The 24964-nt window shown below is 48.8% G+C and overlaps 1 protein-coding gene across 1 annotated transcript in view; it reads left to right on the forward strand.

The window, feature by feature from the left end:
- Nucleotides 1-24964, forward strand: part of LOC116974732 (collagen alpha-2(IV) chain-like) — a 190606-nt gene that overhangs the window by 86170 nt on the left and 79472 nt on the right. Inside the window, exons 5-16 of the mRNA XM_033023447.1 lie at nt 5100-5234; nt 6872-6916; nt 8102-8218; nt 11906-11974; nt 12998-13033; nt 15333-15395; nt 15528-15563; nt 18722-18763; nt 20142-20231; nt 22492-22545; nt 23118-23180; nt 23268-23312. Coding sequence (XP_032879338.1) covers nt 5100-5234; nt 6872-6916; nt 8102-8218; nt 11906-11974; nt 12998-13033; nt 15333-15395; nt 15528-15563; nt 18722-18763; nt 20142-20231; nt 22492-22545; nt 23118-23180; nt 23268-23312 — 795 coding nt within the window. The remainder of the gene's footprint in view (nt 1-5099; nt 5235-6871; nt 6917-8101; nt 8219-11905; nt 11975-12997; nt 13034-15332; nt 15396-15527; nt 15564-18721; nt 18764-20141; nt 20232-22491; nt 22546-23117; nt 23181-23267; nt 23313-24964) is intronic.

Here is a 24964-nt window from a genome sequence, read left to right on the forward strand (position 1 = left end):
CTCCGAAGGAGGGAGCAGTATCAGCACGGGCCTCTACAGCAGGCCGTGCCAGCAGCCTCACACATGGGGAAAACAAAACGGGCCAGGAGTACCTAGGCAAACCCAATTGGAGGGTAGGCCAGGAGGATCCCGGATGGAGAGGATAACCTCCTTCATGGGTAACGTGTTTAAACGTTCAAAACCCACATGGAGCACCTGATGGAGAGGTGCTCCACAATGATATACTCCAAAGGAGGGAGTTATCAGCCCGGGAATTATGGAGAACCCGCAGGCAGCGGCACCTGTTTCAGGGCTGCACAAATGTCTCCTGCTCTGAGGAGAGGAGCATCCACGGTCAGTTTCAGTCTGACCCAAAGCAAGAATCTCATTTAGGTCCGCTGGAGGGGCCATGTCAGCGCAGGTATCCTCAGGGGCCTGCGGCAGCACCTGTTTTCAGGGCTGCCTACAAATCTCACTCTCAGTGGAGAGGAGTGTGTGTGATCAGTAGGTAACTGATCTCGAATTTAAAGTATGAACATACTGAAGCACATGCATATGGCCTCAAGAGCCAGCAGTTGGCTGAATATTCGCACAAATGCCGGCAAGGGAACAGCGCTATCAGGGTGACATTGGAGAAACCAGCCGCCGAATCCTCTCTTCAGGTAAGACCAGAAGAAGGAAGCAAAAGCTGTCGGACCAATCAAGGTACAACGACAAGCAAACTTCATCAGTAGGCGACAAACACACCCCACACCTCCATAGGGGATAAGCAGTTCACTGAAGCCGGTGGTAGCTTGAAAGCTGGGCACGGAAATATGATCAGAGTCGTCTTTCAAGGCAGACTCAGAATTATGGCCAGAATTGTCTTACAAGGCAAGCTCAGTATGATAAGGTTTTCAGACCAAGACCCAAGCAGAGGTCAGGAGAAACATGGAATCCACACTCCCTACCAGTCCTACTCCCAATCAAGGAGAGAAAAGGAACCCGCATCAGGGGCCTTTGGGCTTACCACAAGACCACCGGTAGCCATGGAGGTAGGTGGGCCTGGGTTTACCGAAACAAGGGATTGTGGACCAGTTACATGTTGGTAATTTTACTCTTGTGTTTTTGTTCAAAATGACAATAACATGAATTTCAGATCTGGTTTTAAAAAACAGATAACAACATGTGATTACTTTTTACTGCACAACATACATAGGTTCCAAGCAGACTTGGAACTCGGACCGGAATTGTCTTCGAGGCAGGCCCAGTATTATGGGCAGGATTGCCTTCCAGGACAGGTGACAGATGGAGGATGTCACTTCATCCAGGTTTAACTCATTTGTGCAGTATAGACTTTCAGAACAGTAAAATTTTGTTATGGTCTAACAACTGTTTTATAGGAGCTTCCTATAAAATGGTCACATGGCATGCATCAACCTCAAAGATGCATACTATTCGGTGTCTATTCACTAAGAACAGATATTTGAAGTTTAACTGGATGGCATGGCTCTGCCAAATGGGTTGACATCAGCTCCTAGACTATTGACTAAACTACGGAAACCAATTCTGAGACTACAAAGGTCTCAAAACCACATAGTAATGGCATATTTGGAGGACATTTTCAATTTGGAGTCACCAAGAATTGGCAGAAGCATCAGTCAAAGCAAACCAAAACCTTGTTTGAAAGAATTGGTTACCTCATCCATCCAGTTAAATCAAAATTGACACCTACAAGGGTAATTGATTACCTAGGATTTACTATTAAAAACAGTAAATATGTTGGTGACTTTGCCTAGGGGCAAACAACAAGATTAAGTAAGCCTGCTATGACCTGATAGTCAAATACTAGCCATCTATCAGGCAAACAGCGAGTGTAATTGGCAAATAGTACCTGCATTTCCAGCAGTACGTCACGGCCCTTTGCATTACCAGAATTTACAGCGAGCAAAGGAACAAACACTCAGATTACATGCAGGCCAAATTGGCAAAACTATGGATTACCAGCAGAGGCCATTGTTGATAAACTATGGTGGATAACGAACGAGAGACAGCTCAAGGGAAATTTTGCTCGAAAGCCATCGGTGGTTCAGACCAATGCTAGCGGCTAAGGATGGGGAGCCACAAACACAGTCTAGAGCTGTGGGGGCAGATGGAATGAGCAGGAGTCTGTAATTCCCCAACACAGGGAATCAATTACCCAGAATTGTTGGGGGCACAATATGGACTCGAGGTTTTCTGTAGCGATATGCAACCTGTGCTTGTTCTAATTCAGATTGATAACACCACTGCGGTGGCACATATCAATCACAAGGGTGGTGTAAAATCTGTATCTTGTGACAGATTGTCGAACCTCATTTGGCACTGGAGTATCGAGAGGAATATTTGGGTTACAGCGGTCTATCTACGAGGTAGATATAACACGGTGACAGATGCTGGATCACGAATGTTTAATAACAACACAGAATGGATGTTGAATCGGGCAGTATTTAACGAAATAACTACACGATTTGGCATACCAGATATTGATCTGTTTGCATCTAGCCCAAACCATCAGTTACCCAGATATGTGTCCTGCGAGCTGGATCCAGGAGCTAAGGCAGTGGATGCTTTCTCCCTCAATTGGGGAGGAATGTTTATGTATGCTTTCCGCCAATTTGTCTCACAAACCGATGCTTGACCAAAATCAAGCAAGACTAAGCCACAGGCATATTGGTAGTGCCAGATTGGCCTACTCAAGCCTGGTTCCCAAACAATTTGGGAATTATAGTCCAGCCAGTTATGGCTGTACCCAAGAGCAGGGACCTCCTAGTGAACCCAGTTACAGGGAGCAATCATCCACTACATGAACGTATTAACTTGTTGGTCTGCAGATTCTGAGGAGGCCATATCAAGGCATAGGACTGTCCGAACAAATACAACACAGTTCGGATAACGGATGTCTTGGAGTTCCTATCAACTCTGTACCATAACTATAAACAAAGTTATAGTGCAATCTATAGTGCCAGAGGCGCACTCTCCTCCTATCTGATGCTGGAAGCAGGGCACAGGTCGATAGGAACGCACCCCTTTACAACAAAATTCATGAAGGGAATTTACAACTTAATACCTCCTAGGCCAAGCTACACGGACACATGGGATGTGAGCATGGTACTAACCCTACTTTGACAGTGGGGACAGCCTATAACTAACCCTGAAGGTGGTATGCTGACGAAGAGTCCAGACACTGCAAAAGTTACAGTTGGACTACATGACCACCAATATGAACAACATAACATTCCTAATCAGGAACCTGATAAAACAGAGCAGGCCAGGAATGCCAGGGATGGAGATCCAATTCTTGGCATATCCAGAGGACCAACGGTTGTGTGGGTGGTAACATACTAACACCACTATCTGAGAGTTACGGAGAACCTCAGAGGCTCAGAACAATCGGTCCTCATCAGCCATAAAAAACCACACCAGAAGGTATCAACTCAAATCATCTCCAGATGGTCAAAGGAGGTAATGGCAGTAGCAGGAGTGAACATTTATATCGTTAAATCTCACTCCACCAGGGCTGCATCTACGTTGGCAGCAAGAGCTATGGACGTGCCCCTTAACGACATCCTAGTGGCTGCAGGATGGACGAATGAAATAACGGTCCACCGGTTTTTATAACAAACCCATAACCGGACTGGGGGTGTTTGCACGTACCATTTTAAGTTCTGTCCCTTAGTTTCCCCCCAAGGTTGGGAGGGGTAACTTTTTTTAAAACTTTTCTTTCATTTAAAGCATCAGTTTCTTTACTTAACTACGTAATGTCTGAATGCTTTAATGATTACACGCATCCATGGTCAATCCATTCAGTGTGTGACGCTTGGATTCGTAACCGGCGTAGAATCACAGAGCTTTGAAATCTTCACGTAGTCACTCACGTGACCCCGAAGTAAAATAGTAAGATTAAACGAGAACTTACCAGTTTGAAGTTTGATCTCGATTTTATGAGGAGTTACGATGAGCGATTACGTGCCCACCGCTCCCACCCTCATATTATCAAGGTCATATGGAAGTTCAAGTTTTTCACAATCTTACTATTCTCAGGTCTTTTTTATCTGTGATTTAACACCGTTGCTTTGAAGATTGACGCGCACGCAGATGGACGGCCCTTCTTCATGTAATCGCTCATCGTAACTCCTCATAAAATCAAGATCAAACTTCAAACTGGTAAGTTCTCGTTTAATCTTACTATTTTGGTCTCCTAATTTGAGGAAGGACGTTGTTGCTATTGAGGGAGTGCAGCGTAGGTTCACCAGGTTAATTCCCCGGATGGCGGGACTGACACATGATGAAAGAATGGGTCGGCTGGGCTTGTATTCACTGGAATTTAGAAGGATGAGAAGAGATTTTATAGAAACATATAAAATTCTTAAAGGATTGGACAGGCTAGATGCAGGAAAAATGATCCCAATGTTGGGGGAGTCCAAAACCAGGGGTCACAGTTTAAGAATAAGGGGTAGGCCATTTAGGAAAAATGATGAGGAAAAACTTTTTAACCCAGAGAGTCGTGAATCTGTGGAATTCTCTGCCACAGTTGGCAGTGGAGGCCAATTCACTGGGTCTTTCCAAGAGGGAGTTAGATTTAGCTTTTAGGGCTAAAGGAATCGATGGATATGGGGAAAAAACAGGAACCGGGTACTGATTTTATATGATCAGCCATGATCATATTGAATGGCGGTGCTGATTAGAAGGGCCGAATGGCCTACTCCCGCACCTATTTTTCTATGTTTCTATTTCCTTCAGTTGGATAGCTGAGGGGTGGGGATAGAGTCACCATGGTGCCAAGGTGGAAATGGCTTCAAGTTCCTTGGCATAAATATGACCAACTCACTGCTGGGATGAGACTGTGCTCGAGTGCCGTATTGGGGGTGAAAGGTATTGGAAGAAGCCTGCTGGGGCCGAGACTGTACCAAGAGTGGTCTGCTGGGAGTGAGGCTGTACCCAGGTCAGCCTGCTGGGGGCGAGATTTTGTCTGAGTGCCCTGCTGGGGGTAAGACTGTGACCGAGTGCCCTGTGGAGTTTAAACCGTGCCCGAGTGCCCAGCCACTGTGAATGCATTATGATTTGCGATCAGCAGCCAGCTCACTCCTCTGTTTCTCCAGGGCCGTCCGGGATCTCCAGGATTGCACGGAGCCCAGGGACCACCGGGCCCACCCGGCCATCACGGAGTGTCCGGACACAATGGAGTGAAAGGCGACCGAGGGTTGGAAGGTCGGATTGGCCAGGCGGGAGACAAGGTGAGTCAGAACCGTTGTGTAAACATAGCACCGAAGGGAAGCGATCCCGAAGAGTCGGTGAGATCACAGAGAAGGTCCTGGTCTCACTGAGCACCGACAGAGCAGTCCTTCTGTTCAGGAACCTGCCTGACCTGTACCATTTCCTCGTCTAACCCTTGAAAGGTTATCACTGCATCTCTACCCACTCCCCATGTCCCAGAGACTACCTCGATCACTTGGTGTCCCCAGAAAGAGCTTTGCGACTCAGAGGACCCACCACCCACATTCCCACCTACCCAAAAAACAGCCACACACTAAATTATTCCAAGCCCTGATATTCCAGGGAATCTCCTTCCTCGCTGAAGCAGTTGGATGGCTCATGGCAGAAAGATAGAGTCATAGAGTCAAACAGTGTGGAAACAGGCCCTTAGGCCCAGAAAGGTCCCCTTCATTCTTCAGGATGGTCATTCAGGGTCCAGGGTCTAAGCCTGGATTCTTCCTAAGCTCGATACAATTGGAGCACAAATCCCACCCTCACACCTGCACTGACTTTCCCCCAATCTCCTTACTGAGCCAGAAACTCCTTCACCCTGCCTGTGAACAAAGAAAGCCAGATTGCTGGCCACTGCACTGCTAGAGGAGTTAATGCATGCATGGTTCAGCCTGGTTTGGGGCCTTTATTCGGCACTAACCAGCAGCATATCCCCAGCATGTTTGAGGAGTGAAATTTTCATCCCCAAAATTCCAGACCAGTCGAATGCTTGCACTCAGAGAGCGAAGAGAGAATGGTCCTGCCCTCCCACCTATCTCATTGGAGACCTTCGAACTATATGCCCCTGTCCCACTTAGGAAACCGGAACGGAAACCTCTGGAGACTTTGCGCCCCACCCAAGGTTTCCGTGCGGTTCCCGGAGGTGGCAGGTGGTTGCCGGAGGTTGCAGGTAGGGAGACTGACAAAAGCCTCCGGGAACCGCACGGAAACCTTGGGTGGGGCGCAAAGTCTCCAGAGGTTTCCGTTCAGGGTTCCTAAGTGGGACAGGGGCATATCTTTAATTGGATGTTACTTGAATTTATCTGTACCGTGGGTGGTTTCATTGTAATCATAGAATCATAGAGTCTTCCAACGTGGAAACAGGCCCTTCAGCCCAAGCTGCCCACATCGGCCAACATGTCCCATCTACACTACTCCAACCTGCCTGCATTTGGCCCATATCCCTCTAAACCATGTACAAATCATGTACAGTCTTATCGCTGTCTGGATAGCATGCAACAAAAAAGCTTATCACTGTACACGTGACAATAATAAGCGAAACTAGAACTAAACCCGCGTTCCCCAGTTCTGCCGACCTTTTGTTGCGAGTGTACTGGGATCTCTGAGAGGTCGGCTGGTGACCACTGTGATGTATTACTCTCTCTTGCCAAGCCTTCCACTTCAGGAGGACCTTAGGAGTTTGGCCAGTGGAAGTTTCAGCAGCAGAGCTAAGTCCTCCCTCAATGTGAATGCTGGGAGTCCACATCCAAATCCTGAGCCATGTGGTCCATGGGGAGAACCCTACTCTGACCCCCCCCCCCCACCCCCCCGATGGCTTTCAAGTATGAAGGTTAATGTTTTCCATCACAAACTCTCTCAATCTATTTACTACTTTTTGTTTAAACAGGGACCGATGGGAGTGCCTGGATTTGCAGGGAATGACGGGATTCCGGTGAGTTTCTGCTCTTTGGATCCAGAGTGCGGGTCAGGGCCAGGTAAGGGGCCCATGGGAGGTTGGGCCAGTGTGGCTGGACCGAGGGGAAGGAAGCAGGTCGGGGAACGGTGATTGAGGGGCGAGGTTTGTGAGGCAGGATCACACGGAGCCAACCAGGGTGGGGTAGAAGGCTGGGACAAATGTCAATCAATCCTTCATAAGACCCCAAGACCATGATACCCCAATACCCAATACATAATAGCTAAGGCCTAAGACCCAATACCCAATACGCAATAGCTAAGGCCTAAGACCTAAGACCTCAGACTAGGACAGAAGGACATAATACCAGTTATAAGCCATCTGGCCCGTCGAGTCTGCGCCGCCATTCAATCATGGCTGATCGATTTTTACCTTTCAACCCCATTCTCTTGCCTTCTCCATGTAATCCTTACTAGAAACATAGAAACATGGAAAATAGGTGCAGGGGTAGGCTATTCGGCCCTTCGAGCCTGCACTGCCATTCAATATGATCATGGCTGATCATCCAACTCAGTATCCTGTACCTGCCTTCTCTCCATACCCCCTGATCCCTTTAGCCACAAGGGCCACATCTAACTCCCTCTTAAATATAGCCAATGAACTGGCCTCAACTACCTCCTGTGGCAGAGAATTCCAGAGATTCACCACTATCTGTGTGAAAAATGTTTTTCTCATCTCGGTCCTAAAAGATTTCCCCCTTATCCTTAAACTGTGACCCCTTGTTCTGGACTTCCCCAACATCGGGAACAATCTTCCTGCATCTAGCCTGTCCAACCCCTTGAGAATTCTGTAAGTTTCTATAAGATCCTCCCTCAATCTTCTAAATTCTAGCGAGTACAAGCCGAGTCTATCCAGTTTTTCTTCATATGAAAGTCCTGACATCCCAGGAATCAGTCTGGTGAACCTTCCTAATCAATAGCCTAATGCCTTACTAATCAAAAAAATGATTAATACCAGTGAGACTGGGATGGATGTGGACAATTACTAAGCAATGATCCACCCAATTGTCTTTTGCTGGCCTACTTGCTGGTGGCCTGGAGGCCCAGTGCTTGCTGGTCAGACGCATGGTGTGAAGCTCTGGGTGTGAGGGAGGGTGAAGGGCTGGGCCTATCAGTGGGACACTGAGCTGCCCAAGTAACTCTGCTGATGAAACCTGTGTTACAGGGCCACCCAGGACAACATGGCCCCCGAGGACCACCCGGACGAGATGGCTGCAATGGGACCCGGGGATACGCCGGTAGAAGGGGAACATCTGGCTTCTCGGGTCAGCCTGGCCGGCCTGTAAGTACATGCATTCCATGGGGTGTGTGGAATAACACTGCATCAGGGAATTAACACTGTAAACTGCAAACCTGAGGAATGCCCTGCATCACAGTATTCATGTGGCCATTCGGCACATTCAGCCCAACGCTGGGTTTGTAAAAGGGTCCAACTCTTCTCTTGACTGCACCTCCTCCCTTCTGCCTACTGTAAGGACTACATTCCTATCTCCCAGTTACAAAGTCCCTGCCACATTTGCTCTGATGATGAGACTTTCCACCCAAGTTCATCTGAAAGGTGTTTCCTTGTTCCTGAACTACGGCCTCCCTCTACCAGAGTGGTCAGAGCCCTTGACTGCATCTTTTCCATTTCCAGACCTCTGCTCTCACACCCTCTCCTCCTGGACAGGGCAGGGACAGGTTTCCCCCGATCCACAACTTTCATGCCACCAGTCTCCACATTCAACAAATCGTCTTTGCTAGCTCCAGTGCTTTTTTGTCATAGTATATACTTCACGGTGTGCTGGTATTCTGTACTGGTGAGTGTGTCAGTATACCATACTAGTGTATGTGTCCAATGCCACACCACAATTATGGCGTACCGACACCTCCAAAAAGTTAAAATCTAGATTTTCATATAGTCATAGAGTCATAGAGTGATACAGTGTGGAAACACGGCATTCGATCCAAGTTGCCCACACTTGTCAACATGTCCCATCTACACTAGTCCCACCTGTCACATTTGGTCCATATCCCTCCAAACATGTCCTATCCATGCACCTGTCTAACTGTTTCTTAAACGTTGGGATAGTCCCAGCCTCAACTACCACCTCTGGCAGCTTGTTCCATACACCCACCACCCTTCGTGTGAAAAGGTTACCCCTCGGATTCCTATTAAATCTTTTCCCCTTCACCTTAAACCTATGTCTTCTGGCCCTCGATTAAACCTACTCTGCCAAGAGACCGTGCATCTACCCGATCTATTCCTTGCATGATATAGACAATAGACAATAAACAATAGGTGCAGGAGTAGGCCGTTCGGCCCTTCGAGCCAGCACCGCCGTTCAATGTGATCATGGCTGATCATCCCCAATCAGTACCCCGTTCCTGCCTTCTCCCCATATCCCCTGACTCCGCTATTTTTAATTCACAATGCCCTTGTTTTCAAATGTTTAACATTTTAATTTTACTTCTCTTCAATTTTAAATTATCTGTTTTATTTTAAAATGATTACTAAAGTTTAAAAACTGCAATGTATTAGTTAAATTGGACAGGTACATAGATAGGAAAGGTTTCCAGGATATGGGTCAAACACAGGTAGGTGGGACTAGTGTAGACAGGGCATCCATCATGGGCAAGTAAAGGGCCTGTCCCACGAGCATGCGACTGCATGCGGCAAGCGCGACCTAACGTGGTCGCTTGAGCCGAACGGCCTCGCGGGGCCGGTCCCACTTCGATCGCCGGAGCCGTATGGAGTTATGCGGAGCTGGTCCCGACATCGCGCGGGGCTCCGAAAAACTGACCATGTTCAAAAATGTCCGCGCGGCAACGGCCTGCCACGGACTTCACGTCACTCACTCGACCTCCGCACGGCCCCCGCTTCCGGTTTGGTCGCGCTTGCCGCACGCAGGTCGCATGTTCGTGGGACAGGCCCTTTAGGCTTTTCCGTGCTCTAGGGTTGCATGGCTTTAAATTGAGTGGATGGGCCTTCAAACAGCTTATACAACGACAATCCGCCAGAGATACCAACAGCTAGGAACAATATGAGTAAAAATATACCTTTTTGTCTTCAAAAGAAAGCACCACGCTCCAATGATTTCATCGCCACATACTTCTCCCCCTTCCCTTCTGTTCATTTTAATCTCTGACTGCAATCTTCCGAAAGTCCCTTCCACTGGCAAGTGAACTATATTGTACCTGTCCCTGGGTAAACACAATATAGAAACACAATGTGAAGTGGCAGGTCGTCAGGTGAGTCTATGTTCAGGTGTGGTGGATCATTAATTAAGGAATGGAATAGTGTTTACAGCTGCAAACTGTATGAGCGTTTATGCAGAGTTTGCATATTAGGTGAAACTCAACGAAGGTACACAAACATGCTGGAGAAACACAGCGGGTGCAGCAGCATCTATGGAGCGAAGGAGATAGGCGACGTTTCGGGCCGAAACCCATCTTCAGACAGACAAACCCTTCAAACTCAACGAGGTTGCTCAGCTGTTCAGGGAACATGTTGGGTTCTGCAGGGTTAGTGAGGAGTGGGGGAGCGGGGGCTGAGGGCGTGAAAGGTGGGGGAGATGAGTGGTAATGGGGAGGGTTGGGGTGAAGTTAAAGGGGTGAGGATTGAATGATCTTGGGCCACAGTATTGGGGATGTAAAAAAACAGGAGGTGGGTCAGGTAGAGTGTCAGTGGGATCTGTGGAATCACCTCCAGAACTCAGGATAGGATCTGATGGAGAAATTGTGGATCCTGAGGCAGGGGGAGGGGCAGTGAATCCTGGGCTGTGGGTAGGGCGTCTCGGGATAGGAACAGTAGATGCCGAGGCTGAGGCAATGAATCCCAGGACAATGGCAGTGAACCCACGGACAACGGGAGTGACTCCTAGGAAAGGGGCTGTGGATCCGGGACAGGCCCAATTAATTCCAGGACAACAGGAGTGAATCATCAGGACAAGGACAGAATCACGGGACAGGGGCAATGACAGGGCCAGTGAGTCTGAGGATAGGGGCATTCCCATGTTCTAAGGGCAGGGAAGTGGATCCTGTCTGGGAATCATGGCTCCTGGGACAAGTACAGTCAATCCCAGGATAGGGCCAGCGAATCCTGAGACTGGGGTAGTCGATCCTGGGGCAGGGCCAGTAAATCCCAGATCAGGGCCAGTGGATCTGAGGATTGGGGCGTTCCCATGTTTTCAGGACAGGGAAGTGGATCCCATCTGGAAACATAAAAACATAGACATAGAAAATAAGTGCAGTAGGCCATTCGGCCCTTTGAGCCTGCACCGCCATTCAATATGATCATGGCTGATCATCCAACTCAGTATCCTGTACCTACCTTCTCTCCATACCCCCTGATTCCTTTAGCCACAAGGGCCACATCTAACTCCCTCTTAAATATAGCCAATGAACTGGCCTCAACTACCTTCTGTGGCAGAGAATTCCAGAGATTCACCACTCTCTGTGTGAAAAATGTTTTTCTCATCTCGGTCCTAAAGGATTTCCCCTCTATCCTCAAACTGTGACCCCTTGTTCTGGACTTCCCCAACATCGGGAACAATCTTCCTGCATCTAGCCTGTCTAACCCCTTAAGACTTTTGTAAGTTTCTATAAGATCCCCCCTCAATCTCCTAAATTCTAGCAAGTACAAGCCGAGTCTATCCAGTCTTTCTTCATATGAAAGTCCTGACATCCCAGGAATCAGTCTGGTGAACCTTCTCAACATGGCTGCTGGGAATCCTGGGACAGGGGGCGTTCGATCCCAGGACAGGGGCAGTCAATCCCGAGTTAGGGCCAGTGAATCCCGGGACGAGGCCAGTGAATCCCTGGTTCAGAGGCAGGCCCTGAGTTCTCAGGTCAGGAGGGTGGGAGCTATTGAGAAACATGACTCCTGGGATTGTAGATGTGACGATGAATTGTTGCAAATGTGAAGTCTGCCACACATCAAAGAGGTGAACGGCGTGTGTTTTAATGTCCTTGGTTTTTGTATCCGTAGGGATCTCACGGGCTGAAGGGCCAGAAAGGTGAACCTCTCCTCGTCACAATGGATGGCAAGAGCCACAGGGTGAGTTGCGAGGCACGGACTTTGGGTTTATTCCGGCCTGTGGCATCCCACTCGTTGCCCCGAACCTGCTCCCTCTCAGAACCTCCTCCACAACAGGGCAGCTCCCCCATGCCCACCTAACGCTGCGACAGATGGCACAATGGGCTAAGTGTTCGGCTGGCAACCGGAAGGTAGCCGGTTCGAACCCCGCTTGGAGTGGATACTGTCGTTGTGTCCTTGGGCAAGACACTTCACCCACCTTTGCCTGTGTGTGAATATGTGTGAGTGATTGGTGGTGGTCGGAGGGGCCGTAGGCGCAGATTGGCAGCCACGCTTCCGTCAGTCTGCCCCAGGGCAGCTGTGGCTACAGAAGTAGCTTACTACCACCGAGTGTGACTGAGGAGTGAATGAATAATGCGATGTAAAGCGCCTTGAGTATTAGAAAGGCGCTATATAAATCCCATCCATTATTATTATTATTAAAATCGGGTTCAAACTCTGATACGACGCGAGCGCCTCGAAATTTTGAATTTGGTTTGATAAACGTGGCAGTAAAATGACCGTAAAAGTTCAAATCCGAACCCTTGTCCTTTAAGGGAGAACCTGGGCCATTCCAGTTCCACCGTTCGCTGGGTTGACGGCTCGGATCACTCTCTCGGGGTAACCAGAGTTGGGTCATCTGCAGTGGTTCCACCAGACACTGCATCTTAACATCAACTCGTTGACCGAGTGGGTCTCTTCAGCCAACCCTGGGTCTCGCCCGGGCACAATCACTTCTAGAGTGGGCAGGTCATGATCCAAATCCTGCTCTTGACCCAGGTCTGACCTTGGGCTCAAGGGCATGGAGATTGGCATGGCCATGGGCATGGTCAAGGGTATATCAAGGGCATGGAGATGGACGTTCAAGGGTATGTCAAAGGCATGGAGATGGGCATAGTCAAGGATATGGACAAGGGCATGGTCAAGGGTTTGGACAAGGGCAGGAGCAGGCAGCAGGACACTGACAAAAACCACCATGTCCTAACATCCTCCTTATTTCCTCAGGGCCGTCCTGGTGTTCCAGGCATTCCCGGTTTTCGGGTAAGTGTTTGTTCTTTGCGGGAGGGGCACGAGCCGAGCCCTGACTTGGAGTGGGAGGGGAGGGGGCTGGGGTTGGTGGTCGTTGTTGGTAGTATGGCCCTGTTCTTGTCCAGAAGATCTGCCACATACCCACTGCCAACCCAGAAGATAAACTGTTTCTGCCTCGGCTCCGTCATCTGAATCCGGGAACTGAATATGACTACACCTTCGGTAATCACCCGTTCAGCGAACATGAAGCAGCCAAACCGCCCCAAATATCCCTCGCACCAACACCTCCTTCCCGTTAAACCCTCTACTTCCCCCCCAACCAACCCCTTCCCCCACCCTTCTTCCCCAGTAAGACTTCCTATTCAATTTCCCCCCTCCAGTTAATTCCCTCTGTCTCTCTCCACCAATCTATCCTCTCTTCACTGACTCTCTTCTCCCACGAATCCTGCTGTCCAAGCATTCTGCCCTATCAACACCTTGCCCCTAACTTCACCTCCACATGCCCCTTCCCATCCCCCATCAAGCACTCCCCATCACCCCCTCCCACCCCAATGTTCCCGTTCACCAGCCCCTCTCCTCACCATCAAGATAGTCCCGTTATACAACATCCCCTCCCCCTCCCAGTCCCCCAGTGCCTGACCTCCTCACCCAGCGCCTCACCCTATCCCTCCTCTTCCTTGCCCCTCTACGCATATCAACCCTCTCCCCCCGAAACCTTTCCTCCCACCGACCCTTCAACTCTCACCAACCCCTTTCCCTTCCAACCCTGCCTCTCCACCAACCCTTCCCTCCTGCCACCAATACCTCCCTCCCCACCACCACAGTGAGGGGGCAACACCGAGGGACAATGCTGTGGAAGCATAGATTGTCGGGTGGATGATGCCGAGGGAGTGCTTTGCACACCTTGTGGGAATAGTGGGACTATGCTATGCACAGATTCTCCTGTGTCTCCTGAAATGAGAAGGAACTTCGTTAGCCAGAAGGTAGTGAATGTGTGGCATTCATTTACACAGACGGATGTGGAGGCCAATTCATTGGCTATTTTTAAAGCAGATTGTCAGATAGTTGGTTAGTAAAGGGCATGTCCCACTTTCACGACCTAATTCATGACCTCTGCCGAGTTCGCCCTTGACTCAGACTCGCAGCATGGTCGTCACGAGGTCACAGGAGGTCGTAGGTAGGTCGTTGCAGGCCGTGATGCTAGTCGTAGGTACTCGTGGCATCAAGTAGGTCGGGGCGTTTTTTCTAGCCTGATGAAAAACGTCCACGAGTAAAAAAGGTAGTGAATTCGGTCGTAAAAGTTGGACAGGCCCTTAAGGGTGTCAAAGGTTGTGTGGAGAAGGTGGGAGAATGAGGTTGATAGGGATAGATGGATCAGTCATGACTGAGTAGCGGAATTGAGACTCAATGGCCTAATTCTGCTCCTATAACTTTACAGTATGAACATATGAGTTACAGCCGGGCCCAGGACGTCCTAGTTTAAATGTAAAGGCACCTTTGACAATAGACAATAGGTGCAAGAGTAGGCCATTCGGCCCTTCGAGCAAGAACCGCTATTCAATGTGATCATGGCTGATCATCCCCAATCAGTACCCCATTCCTGCTTTCTCCCCATATCCCCTGACTCCGCTATCTTTAAGAGCCCTATCTAGCTCCCTCTTGAAAGTAGCCAGAGAACCGGCCTCCACCGCCCTCTGAGGCAGAGAATTCCACAGACTCACAACTCTCTGTGTGAAAAAGTGTTTCCTCATCTCCATTCCAAATGGCTTACCCCTTATTCTTAAACTGTGGTCCCTGGTTCTGGACTCCCCCAACATCGGGAACATGTTTCCTGCCTCAAGCGTGTCCGAACCCTTTATAATCTTAAATGTCTCAATAAGATAAGTAAAGTAAAGTATCCCTTATTGTCATTCAGACCTTCTGGTCTGAACAAAATTTAGTTGCCTTGCAGTCATACATATAATAAAATAACAAAAACACACAATAAACACAAATTTAACATCCACCACAGTGAGTTCACCAGGCACCTCCTCACTGTGATGGAGGCAAAAGTCTTAAAGAATCCCTCTCATCCTTCTAAATTCCAGAGTATACAAGCCCAGCCACTCCATTCTCTCAGCATATGACAGTCCCGCCATCCCGGGAATTAACCTTGTAAACATACGCTGCACTCCCTCAATAGCAAGAATGTCCTCCCTCAAATTAATAGACCAAAACTGCACACAATACTCCAGGTGTGGTCTCACTAGGGCCCTGTACAACTGCAGAATGACCTCTTTGCTCCTATACTCCTCTTCTGCTTCTTTTGCAGGGTGTAACTGGTCCCTCAGGAGAGATGGGTCGACAAGGCTCCCCAGGATACCAAGGGCCGCAGGTACGGGGGGGGAATGTGGGACGGCGCTGCGCTGAATGCCTGGACTCGGGCCATTGTCCGGGATGATCCCATGATTGTTCTCTGCTCAGTCTGCTCTTCACAAACTCACCTCTTACACCATTTGTTTCACAGGGACCTCGTGGGCCTCCGGGTGTTCTAGGACCAAAGGTAACGTCCCAGCTCCCAACGTTGTTGAGCTTGACTTTAGTTAATTGTCACGTGTACCGAGGAACAAGGAAATGCATTTGTTGCGTGCTAACCAGCCAGCGGAAGGACAACACGTGATTACAATCGGGCCATCTACAGTGTACAGATACACACATGATAAAGGGAATAATGTGAATAACAAGGATCCCTGTTCCCAGGGATAATCCACGCCACGGAGCTTTCTAACGCCCAGCTGGAGTGGTGGGCATCCAGTCCCCCCCCCCCCCCCCCCCCCCCTCTGGTGGTCCCATCCCCGGTCGGGCCCTCAACCTCCCTCCCGCCCTCAACCCTCTCCATCTCTGTCTGCCTTTGGCAAACCCGCTCTTTGCCTGAGATTTTTGACCGGCAACAAGATGCCTGCAGCACCATGGAAATGTCTGTAGTTCCCACCTTCTCCACACAGCAGGTTTGAGTGTTGGAGTACATGGTGGTAACTCTAGTTTCCCCCCCCCATGCGCCCCGTCACGCCGGGAATTCCAGCGGGAACTCCCCACCGTAAACGGTGCCTGCATGACTGGGACGTATTGCATCAGACCTGCAGCAACAAACCTCCCGTCCTGCAGAATATCCACACAGTGGCTCAGCGGTAGTTTAGTTTGGTTTATTGTCACTGCACCGAGGTACAGTGAAAAGCTTTTGTTGCGTGCTATCCAGTCAGCAGAAAGGCAATACATGCTTACAATCGAACCATTTACAGTGTATAGATACATGATAAGGGAATAACGTTCTGTGCAAGGCAAAGCCAGTTTCCAGTTCGACCTGTTCAGTTACTCCAGCACTTTGTACCCAACTTTGCTACAAACCAGCATCTGCAGTTCTGTTTCTACATAGATAAAGACTGTTGGCTACGCATCACACATTCATTGGTATGCGCATGTTCTTAGACAAACTTACTCTAGAAGAGTAGGCATAAGGAACTTAGTCGGCATAAGGCACAGCATTTACTACAGTTTAGTTTATTGTCACTGCACCGAGGTACAGTGAAAAGCTTTTGCTGCGAGCTATCCACTCAGCAGAAAGACAATACATGATTACAAGCAAGCCATTACAGTGTACAGATACATTTTAAGGGAATAACGTTTAGTGCAAGGTAAAGCCAGCAAAGTCTGATCAAGGATAGTCCGAGGGTCACCAAAGAGGTTGATAGTAGTTCAGTGGTAGGATTATTCAGGTGGCTGATAACAGGTAGGGGTTGCTGTCTTACAGCACTAGAGACCCAGCTTCAATCCTGACTACGGGTGCTGTCTGTACTGAGTTTGTACGTTCTCCCCGTGACCGCGTGGTTTTTCTCCGGGTGCTCCGGTTTACTCCCATATTGCGAAGGTGTGCAGATTTGTAGGCTAATTGTTTTTAGGATATTGTCCCTAGTGTGTAGGATAAAACTAGTATACAGGTGTTTAGTTTAGTTTAGTTTAGTTTCCACACTAACCAGCGATCGCTCGTACACTAGTTCTACCCTACATATGAGGGCTAATTGATTACTGGTTGGCGTGTACTCAGTAGGCTGAACTACTATCCCTCCCCACAGTCCTTTGTGAACATCTGAGAAGCTTGAGGGGGGATCTTATATGAACTTACAAAATTCTTAAGGGGTTGGACAGGCTAGATGCAGGAAGATTGTTCCCGATGTTGGGGAAGTTCAGAACAAGGGGTCACAGTTTAAGGATAAGGGGGAAGTCTTTTCGGACCGAGATGAGAAAAACATTTTTCACACAGAGAGTGGTGAATCTGTGGAATTCTCTGCCACAGAAGGTAGTTGAGGCCAGTTCATTGGCTATATTTAAGAGGGAGATAGATGTGGCCCTTGTGGCTAAAGGGATCAGGGGGTATGGAGAGAAGGCAGGTACGGGATACTGAGTTGGATGATCAGCCATGATCACATTGAATGGCGGTGCAGGCTCGAATGGCCGACTCCTGCACCTATTTTCTATGTTTCTAAGCTGCGCTCGGAAGGTTTGGTGTTCTGGGTTGGTGTAGTCAGAGGCCACCACTATGTGGAGAGATGTAAAGGGTTTGGCGGCAGTTTTAGTTTTTAGCTTAGTTTAGTTTATTATCACATGTACCGATGTACAGTGAAAAACATTTGTTGCGTGCTAACCAGTCAGCGGAAGGACAATACATGATTACAATCGAGCCATCCACAGTACAAAGATACATGATAAAGGGAATAACGTGAGTAACGTTTTTTACAAGATAAAGTCCAGTAAAGTCAGATCAAAGACAATCTGAGGGTCTCCAATAAGGTAGATAGTAGTTCAGTACTGCTCTCTAGTTATTGGGAAGATGGTTCAGTTGCCTGATAACAGCTGGGAAGAAACTGTCCCAACAGACAGCATCCCCCCCGGGGTGTAGGAAATAACTGCAGATGCTGGTTTAAATGGAAGGAAGACACAAAATGCTGGAGTAACTCAGCGGGACAGGCAGCATCTCTGGAGAGAAGGAATGGGTGACGTTTCGGGTCGAGGCCCTTCTTCAGACCGATGTCAGGGGAGTGGGAGGCACAGAGATAAAATGTAGTCGGAGACAGCGACTGGTGGGAGAACTGGGAGTGGGGAGAGGATGGAGAGAGAGGGAAATCACGGGCTACTTGAAGTTAGAGAATTCAATGTTCATACCGCCGGGGTGTAAGCCAACCAAGCGAAATATGAAGTGCTGCTCCTCGAATCTGCGCTGGGCCTCACTCTGACAATGGAGGAGGCCCAGGACAGAAAGGTCAGATTGGGAATGGGAGGGGGGGATTAATGTACTGAGCATCCGGGAGATCAGGTAGGTTTAATTGATAAATGAAACGCCCTGACCCAAAGCACTACATATCCATGTTCTCCATGGATGTAGAAAGAAAGAACTGCAGGTGTTGGTTTATACTGAAGATAGACCCAAAGTGCTGGAGTAACTCAACGGATCAGGCAGCATCTCTGGAGTAAAAGGAATAGGTGACTTGTGGATGGCGACCCTTCTTCAGACTGCCTGACGCACATAGTCACTCCAGCATGTTGCGCTTTTCCTTGGTAAACTAGCATCTGCAGTTTCTCGAGTCTGCTGTGACGTTGGTAAACCAGCATCTGCAGTTCCTCTTGTCTGCGGTAATCTTCACGCTGTTTTATCTGGTTGATCCACAGGGCAACGACGCAGTGGGCTTCCATGCGGAGAAGGGGGAAAAGGTGGGTGAGCCTCATCTCTAACAAAGGGCTGCTTTGGTGGCAGAAGTAGCTTTGGGTGTCACGGAGAACACAAGCCAGTTACCCTTCTCCCCCCTCCCCCCTCTCCCCTCCTTACCTCCTCTATTACCTCCTCCTCCCCCCCCTCCCCCCCACCTCCCTCCCTCCCTCTCTCCCTCCCTCTCTCCCTCCCTCTCTCATAGTCATAGAATCATGGTGATACAGTGTGAAAACAGGCCCTTCAGCCCAACTTGACCACAACAGCCAACAATTCCTACCTGCACTAGTCCCACCTGCCTGCGCTTGGTCCATATCCCTCCTAACCTGGCCTATCCAAGTACCTGTCCAAATGTTTCTTAAACTTTGCAATAGTACCTGCCTCAACTACCTCCTCTGGCAGCTCATCCCATACACCCACCACCCTTTTTTGTGAAAAAGTTACCCCTCAGAACTATTAAATCGTTTCCCCTTCACCTTCAACCTATGTCCTCTGGTCCTTGATTTCCCCACTCTGGGCAAGAGACTCTGTGCATCTACCCGATCTATTCCTCTCATGATTTTATATACACCCTCTCTCTCCCTCCCTCCTGCTCCATCAACCTTCCTCACCCTCCCTTCCCCTCCATCCCACACTCCGCCCTCTCCACCCTCCCTCTCCGCACCCCTCTCTCACAACTCTCTCCTCATCCCTTTCTTCCTCTCTCCACCCATTCATAGAAACATAGAAAATAGGTGCAGGAGTAGGACATTCAGCCCTTCGAGCCTGCACCGCCATTCAATATGATCATGGCTGATCATCCAACTCAGTATCCTGTACCTGCCTTCTCTCCATTGGCAGAGAATTCCAGAGATTCACCACTCTCTGTGTGAAAAATGTTTTCCTCATCTCAGTCCTAAAAGATTTCCCCCTTATCCTTAAACTGTGACCCCTTGTTCTGGACTTCCCCAACATCGGGAACAATCTTCCTGCATCTAGCCTGTCCAACCCCTTAAGAATTTTGTAAGTTTCTATAAGATCCCCCCTCAATCTTCTAAATTCTAGCGAGTACAAGCCGAGTCTATCCAGTCTTTCTTCATATGAAAGTCCTGACATCCCAGGAATCAGTCTGGTGAACCTTCTCTGTACTCCCTCAATGGCAAGAATGTCTTTCCTCAGATTAGGAGACCAAAACTGTATGCAATACTCCAGGTGTGGTCTCACCAAGACCCTGTACAACTGCAGTAGAACCTCCCTGCTCCTATACTCAAATCCTTTTGCTATGAACTAGTGTGAACTGGTGATCAATGGTCAGCGTGGACTCATTGGGTCGAAGGTCCTGTTTCCATGTTGTATCTCTAAACTAAACTAAACTAAACTGTTTGCGTGTACCTTTTACCACAGGGAGAACCTGGATTGCCAGGAGATAATGGTCCCCATGCATCTTACAATTCACCAACCATCACCTATTTGAATGGAAAGAAGGGAGAAAAGGTAAAGCCATAGCCGGGAGTTATTGACGTGCCAGCACACATTGAGCAAGGTGGCAACCACTGTGAAGGGGCCGGAGAGGGCTCAGGCCAGCCAGCCTGACAGTCAAGTTTAATGAGCATGCCCTTGGTAACAAGCCTTGTGGTCGTGGGTCTACATCACATCCCAGGGACTGCACCGCAAAGTTCCAGGCTGTGATTTCAACGTGAAATGTCAAAGAGGCAGTACTGAGTGAGCGTAGCACTGTGGGGGGGGCAGTACTGAGTGAGTGACACACTGTGGGAGGGGCAGTACTGAGGGAGTGACACACTGTGGGAGGGGCAGTACTGAGGGAGTGACACACTGTGGGAGGGGCAGTACTGAGGGAGTGACACACTGTGGGAGGGGCGGTACTGAGTGAGTGACACACTGGGAGGGGCAGTACTGAGAGAGTGACACACTGTGGGAGGGGCGGTACTGAGGGAGTGACACATTGTGGGAGGGGCGGTACTGAGGGAGTGACACACTGTGGGAGGGGCAGTACTGAGGGAGTGACACACTGTGGGAGGGGCGGTACTGAGTGAGTGACACACTGGGAGGGGCAGTACTGAGAGAGTGACACACTGTGGGAGGGGCGGTACTGAGGGAGTGACACACTGTGGGAGGGGCAGTACTGAGTGAGTGACACACTGTGGGAGGGGCAGTACTGAGTGAGCGTAGCACCGTGGGAGGGGCAGTACTGAGGGAGTGACACACTGTGGAAGGGACAGTACTGAGGGAGTGACACACTGGGAGGGGCGGTACTGAGGGAGTGACACACTGTGGGAGGGGCGGTACTGAGGGAGTGACACACTGTGGGAGGGGCAGTACTGAGGGAGTGACACACTGTGCACTGTGGGAGGGGCAGTACTGAGGGAGTGACACACTGTGGGAGGGGCAGTACTGAGGGAGTGACACACTGTGCACTGTGGGAGGGGCAGTACTGAGGGAGTGACACACTGTGGAAAGGGCAGGACTGAGGGAGCCCTACATGTACACGGTTTGAACTACAATTATTCAGACAAGTAGCTTTGGGGTGTCAGTAGATGTAAAATCACATGATCCCCAGCTCTGAGCTACTCTTGGAATCACGGGAATTTATGTGTAATTAGTTACATTTATGGAATATATAGCAATGCTTGTGCCTATTTATTATTTTATGACTTTTTGATATTTGGAATATAGTTGGAATAGCCTAGCATATGCCACTTCTGTGTGGCTTTGATGAATTAAACTTGTTGATGTTAAACACATGGATCTGTGAGCACATTTTAAGTTATTCTTTTCGCTCGTACATCGTGTGACATCTACAGTGGATTTTCTGGAGATGTGTCACAGTGGGGGCAGTGGTAGAGTCGCTGCCGTATAGCGCCGGAGACCCAGGTTTGACCCCGACTATGGATGCCGTCTGTACGGAGATTGTACGTTCTCCCTGTGACCATGACCATCTTCCCCCCACAGTCCAAAGATGAACTAAGTTACAGAGAAAGGTTGAACAAGTTAGGTCTTTATTCTCTGGAGCGCAGAAGGTTAAGGGGGGACTTGATAGAGGTCTTTAAAATGATGAGAGGGATAGACAGAGTTGACGTGGACAAGCTTTTCTCATTGAGAGTAGGGAAGATTCAAACAAGAGGACATGACTTGAGAATTAAGGGACAGAAGTTTAGGGGTAACATGAGGGGGAACTTCTTTACTCAGAGAGTGGTAGCTGTGTGGAATGAGCTTCCAGTGGAAGTGGTGGAGGCAGGTTCGATTTTATCATTTAAAAATAAATTGGATAGGTATATGGACGGGAAAGGAATGGAGGGTTATGGTCTGAGTGCAGGTGGATTGGATTAGGGGAAAATAAGTGTTCGGCTCGGATTTGAAGGGCCGAAATGGCCTGTTTCCGTGCTGTAATTGTTATATGGTTATATGTGCCAGTTCGTAGGTAAATTGGCTTTGGTAAAGAAAATGGTTAAGTTGTCGCCAGTGGGTAGGATAGTGTTAGTGTACGGGGTGAACGGTGTGGGCCGATGTGCCCGTTCCTGTGTTGTATCTCTAAAGTCTAAAGTGTCCTAGTATCATGGCAACATTGTTTTTAATCCCAGCTCTTAAATCAAATGTAAAAGGCGGGGATGAGATGTGAGATTTTCCTGCCCTCGAGACAGCTCTCAGTCCCAGCAGACACATTGGTTTCTGGAGGAAGACTTGTTTTCAGGAGTCTGCACAGGGCCCTCATGACTGTCTCCCGTTCTTTATTCAGGGAAAGTACGGAAAACCAGGAATGAAGGGAGAAACAGGAACACCTGCAATCCAGGTGAGCTTGAATTTCCAACCAGACAAATTGTTCACCATGAAACGCTGACTCTCCCCTCTCCTCTCCCCCCCCCCCCCCTTCCCACCAACCTCCCTCTACCCAACCTCACCACTCGTTATCTTTGCATAGCAGAGCCTGGGCTGAATGAGGTTGAGACTTCCTCTGCCCGTTCCTGATTTGTGGGGATTAGTTCATAAATTCATAAATTTTCCTTTTTTTTAAATTTCTCTTTCTTATTTTCTATCTATATAAAATACTAGAAGCAGAGTTAATATCAATCGATAATATTAGTAATGTAGGAATGATATACATGAAATGATTTAATATGATATGTACCTGCCTCTAATAAAAAGATTATTAAAAAAAAAAAATTTCATAAATTATAGGAGCAGAATTAGGCTATTCGGCCCATTAAGTCTACTCAAATTATCAATCATGGCTGATCTATCTTTCCCTCAACCCCATTCTCCTGCCTTCTCCCCGTAACCTCTGACACCCGTACTGGTCAAGAATCTGTCGATCTCCGCCTTGAGTACATCCACTAATCACATCTGTTTCATTGTTCCGTTCAGGGAGATCCGCGTCAACAGGGCGAGAAGGGAGAGGCGGGAGTGCTGGGGCTACCGGGCCCGAGGGTAAGGTGCACCTGCCACAGAAAGAACACTTTGCTAAACCCCATGGTGACCCTAGTGTAAAGTTCTGACTCTCTTGTGTGATTCTAGGGCACCAGCGGTTCGGATGGACCCTCAGGCCACGACGGGCCAACGGTGAGTATAAGATCCATCTGGGAACCCCACTGAGTGACCGTGTGCTCACATGCACCTGGTTCAAACCATGCTTCCAGTCACAGAGTCACGCAGAACAGAAACAGGCCTATCGGCCCATCCAGCTATACTACACCGGTTTGTTCACTTGGAGACGCGGAGGGGTAGTGCTGAGGGAGCACCGCACTGTGGGAGGGGCAGAACTGAGGGAGCACCGCACTGTGGGAGGGGCAGAACTGAGGGAGCACCGCACTGTGGGAGGGGTGGTACTGAGGGAGCACCGCACTGTGGGAGGGGTGGTACTGAGGAAGCACCACATTCAGGGGCAATGCTTAGAAACTCCTGCAGAATCTTCGGAGATTGCAGCTTGTCAGAAAAGTTGTGAGCAAAATGTTTCATAGAAACATAGAAACATAGAAAATAGGTGCAGGAGTAGGCCATTCGGCCCTTCGACCCATTCAATATAATCACGGCTGATCATCCAACTCAGTATCCTGTACCTGCCTTCTCTCCATATCCCCTGATCCCTTTAGCCACAAGGGCCACATCTAACTCCCTCTTAAATATAGCCAATGAACTGGCCTCAACTACCTTCTGTGGCAGAGAGTTCCAGAGATTCACCACTCTCTGTGTGAAAAATGTTTTTCTCATCTCGGCCCTAAAGGATTTCCCCTTTATCCTTAAACTGTGACCCCTTGTCCTGGACTTCCCCAACATCGGGAACAATCTTCCTGCATCTAGCCTGTCCAACCCCTTAAGAATTTTGTACGTTTCTATAAGATCCCCCCTCAATCTCCTAAATTCTAGCGAGTACAAGCCGAGTCTATCCAGTCTTTCTTCATATGAAAGTCCTGACATCCCAGGAATCAGTCTGGTGAACCTTCTCTGTACTCCCTGTATGGCAAGAATGTCTTTCCTCAGATTTGGAGACCAAAACTGTACGCAATACTCCAGGTGTGGTCTTACCAAGACCCTGTACAACTGCAGTAGAACCTCCCTGCTCCTATACTCAAATCCTTTTGCTATGAATGCTAACATACCATTCGCTTTCTTCACTGCCTCTCTAAGAGAATTATTGATGACGGAATAGTGAACTCAGTAAATCTCAGACAATCTGCTTCCAACTAGGTGCTGAGTCCCACTCCCTTGGAACTGACCTGTTTTCCTGGAAACTGCACCTTGTGGCATCTTGGACCAAAAAGCAAATTAAAAGTGTCGAAACAAAGAGCAGCAGATGCTGCTTTATACAAAAGATTTAGACTGAACAAGGATCCCGACCCAAAACGTCACCTATTCTTTTCTCTCCAGAGATGCTGCCTGACCCACTGAGTTACTCCAGCTGCGTTGTGTCTATCAAATTAAACGTGTGTTGGGAGACTATAGCATTCGATAGTCAAGAAAATCAGCTGGTCTGGTGGATTATCCAAAGTGTACATGAACATAGTTTTATCAGGCCTATAATACAGATGGTGATCTCTTTTGTTGAGAAGTTGGTGTCTTACTAAAAAGCCTGGTGCACATTAGAAACACAGGGACGGTGGGATGGGTCATCTGCACTGGTGAAACAGCTTGCATCACAATGGGGACTCAGCTCAACCCAGCGCCGCGGAAAGGGGTAACGGCAGTTACATTCCAGGCAATCCCGGGGGGTTGGG

The sequence above is a fragment of the Amblyraja radiata genome, chromosome 6, assembly GCF_010909765.2.
Source record: "Amblyraja radiata isolate CabotCenter1 chromosome 6, sAmbRad1.1.pri, whole genome shotgun sequence".
Taxonomy (NCBI): domain Eukaryota; kingdom Metazoa; phylum Chordata; class Chondrichthyes; order Rajiformes; family Rajidae; genus Amblyraja; species Amblyraja radiata.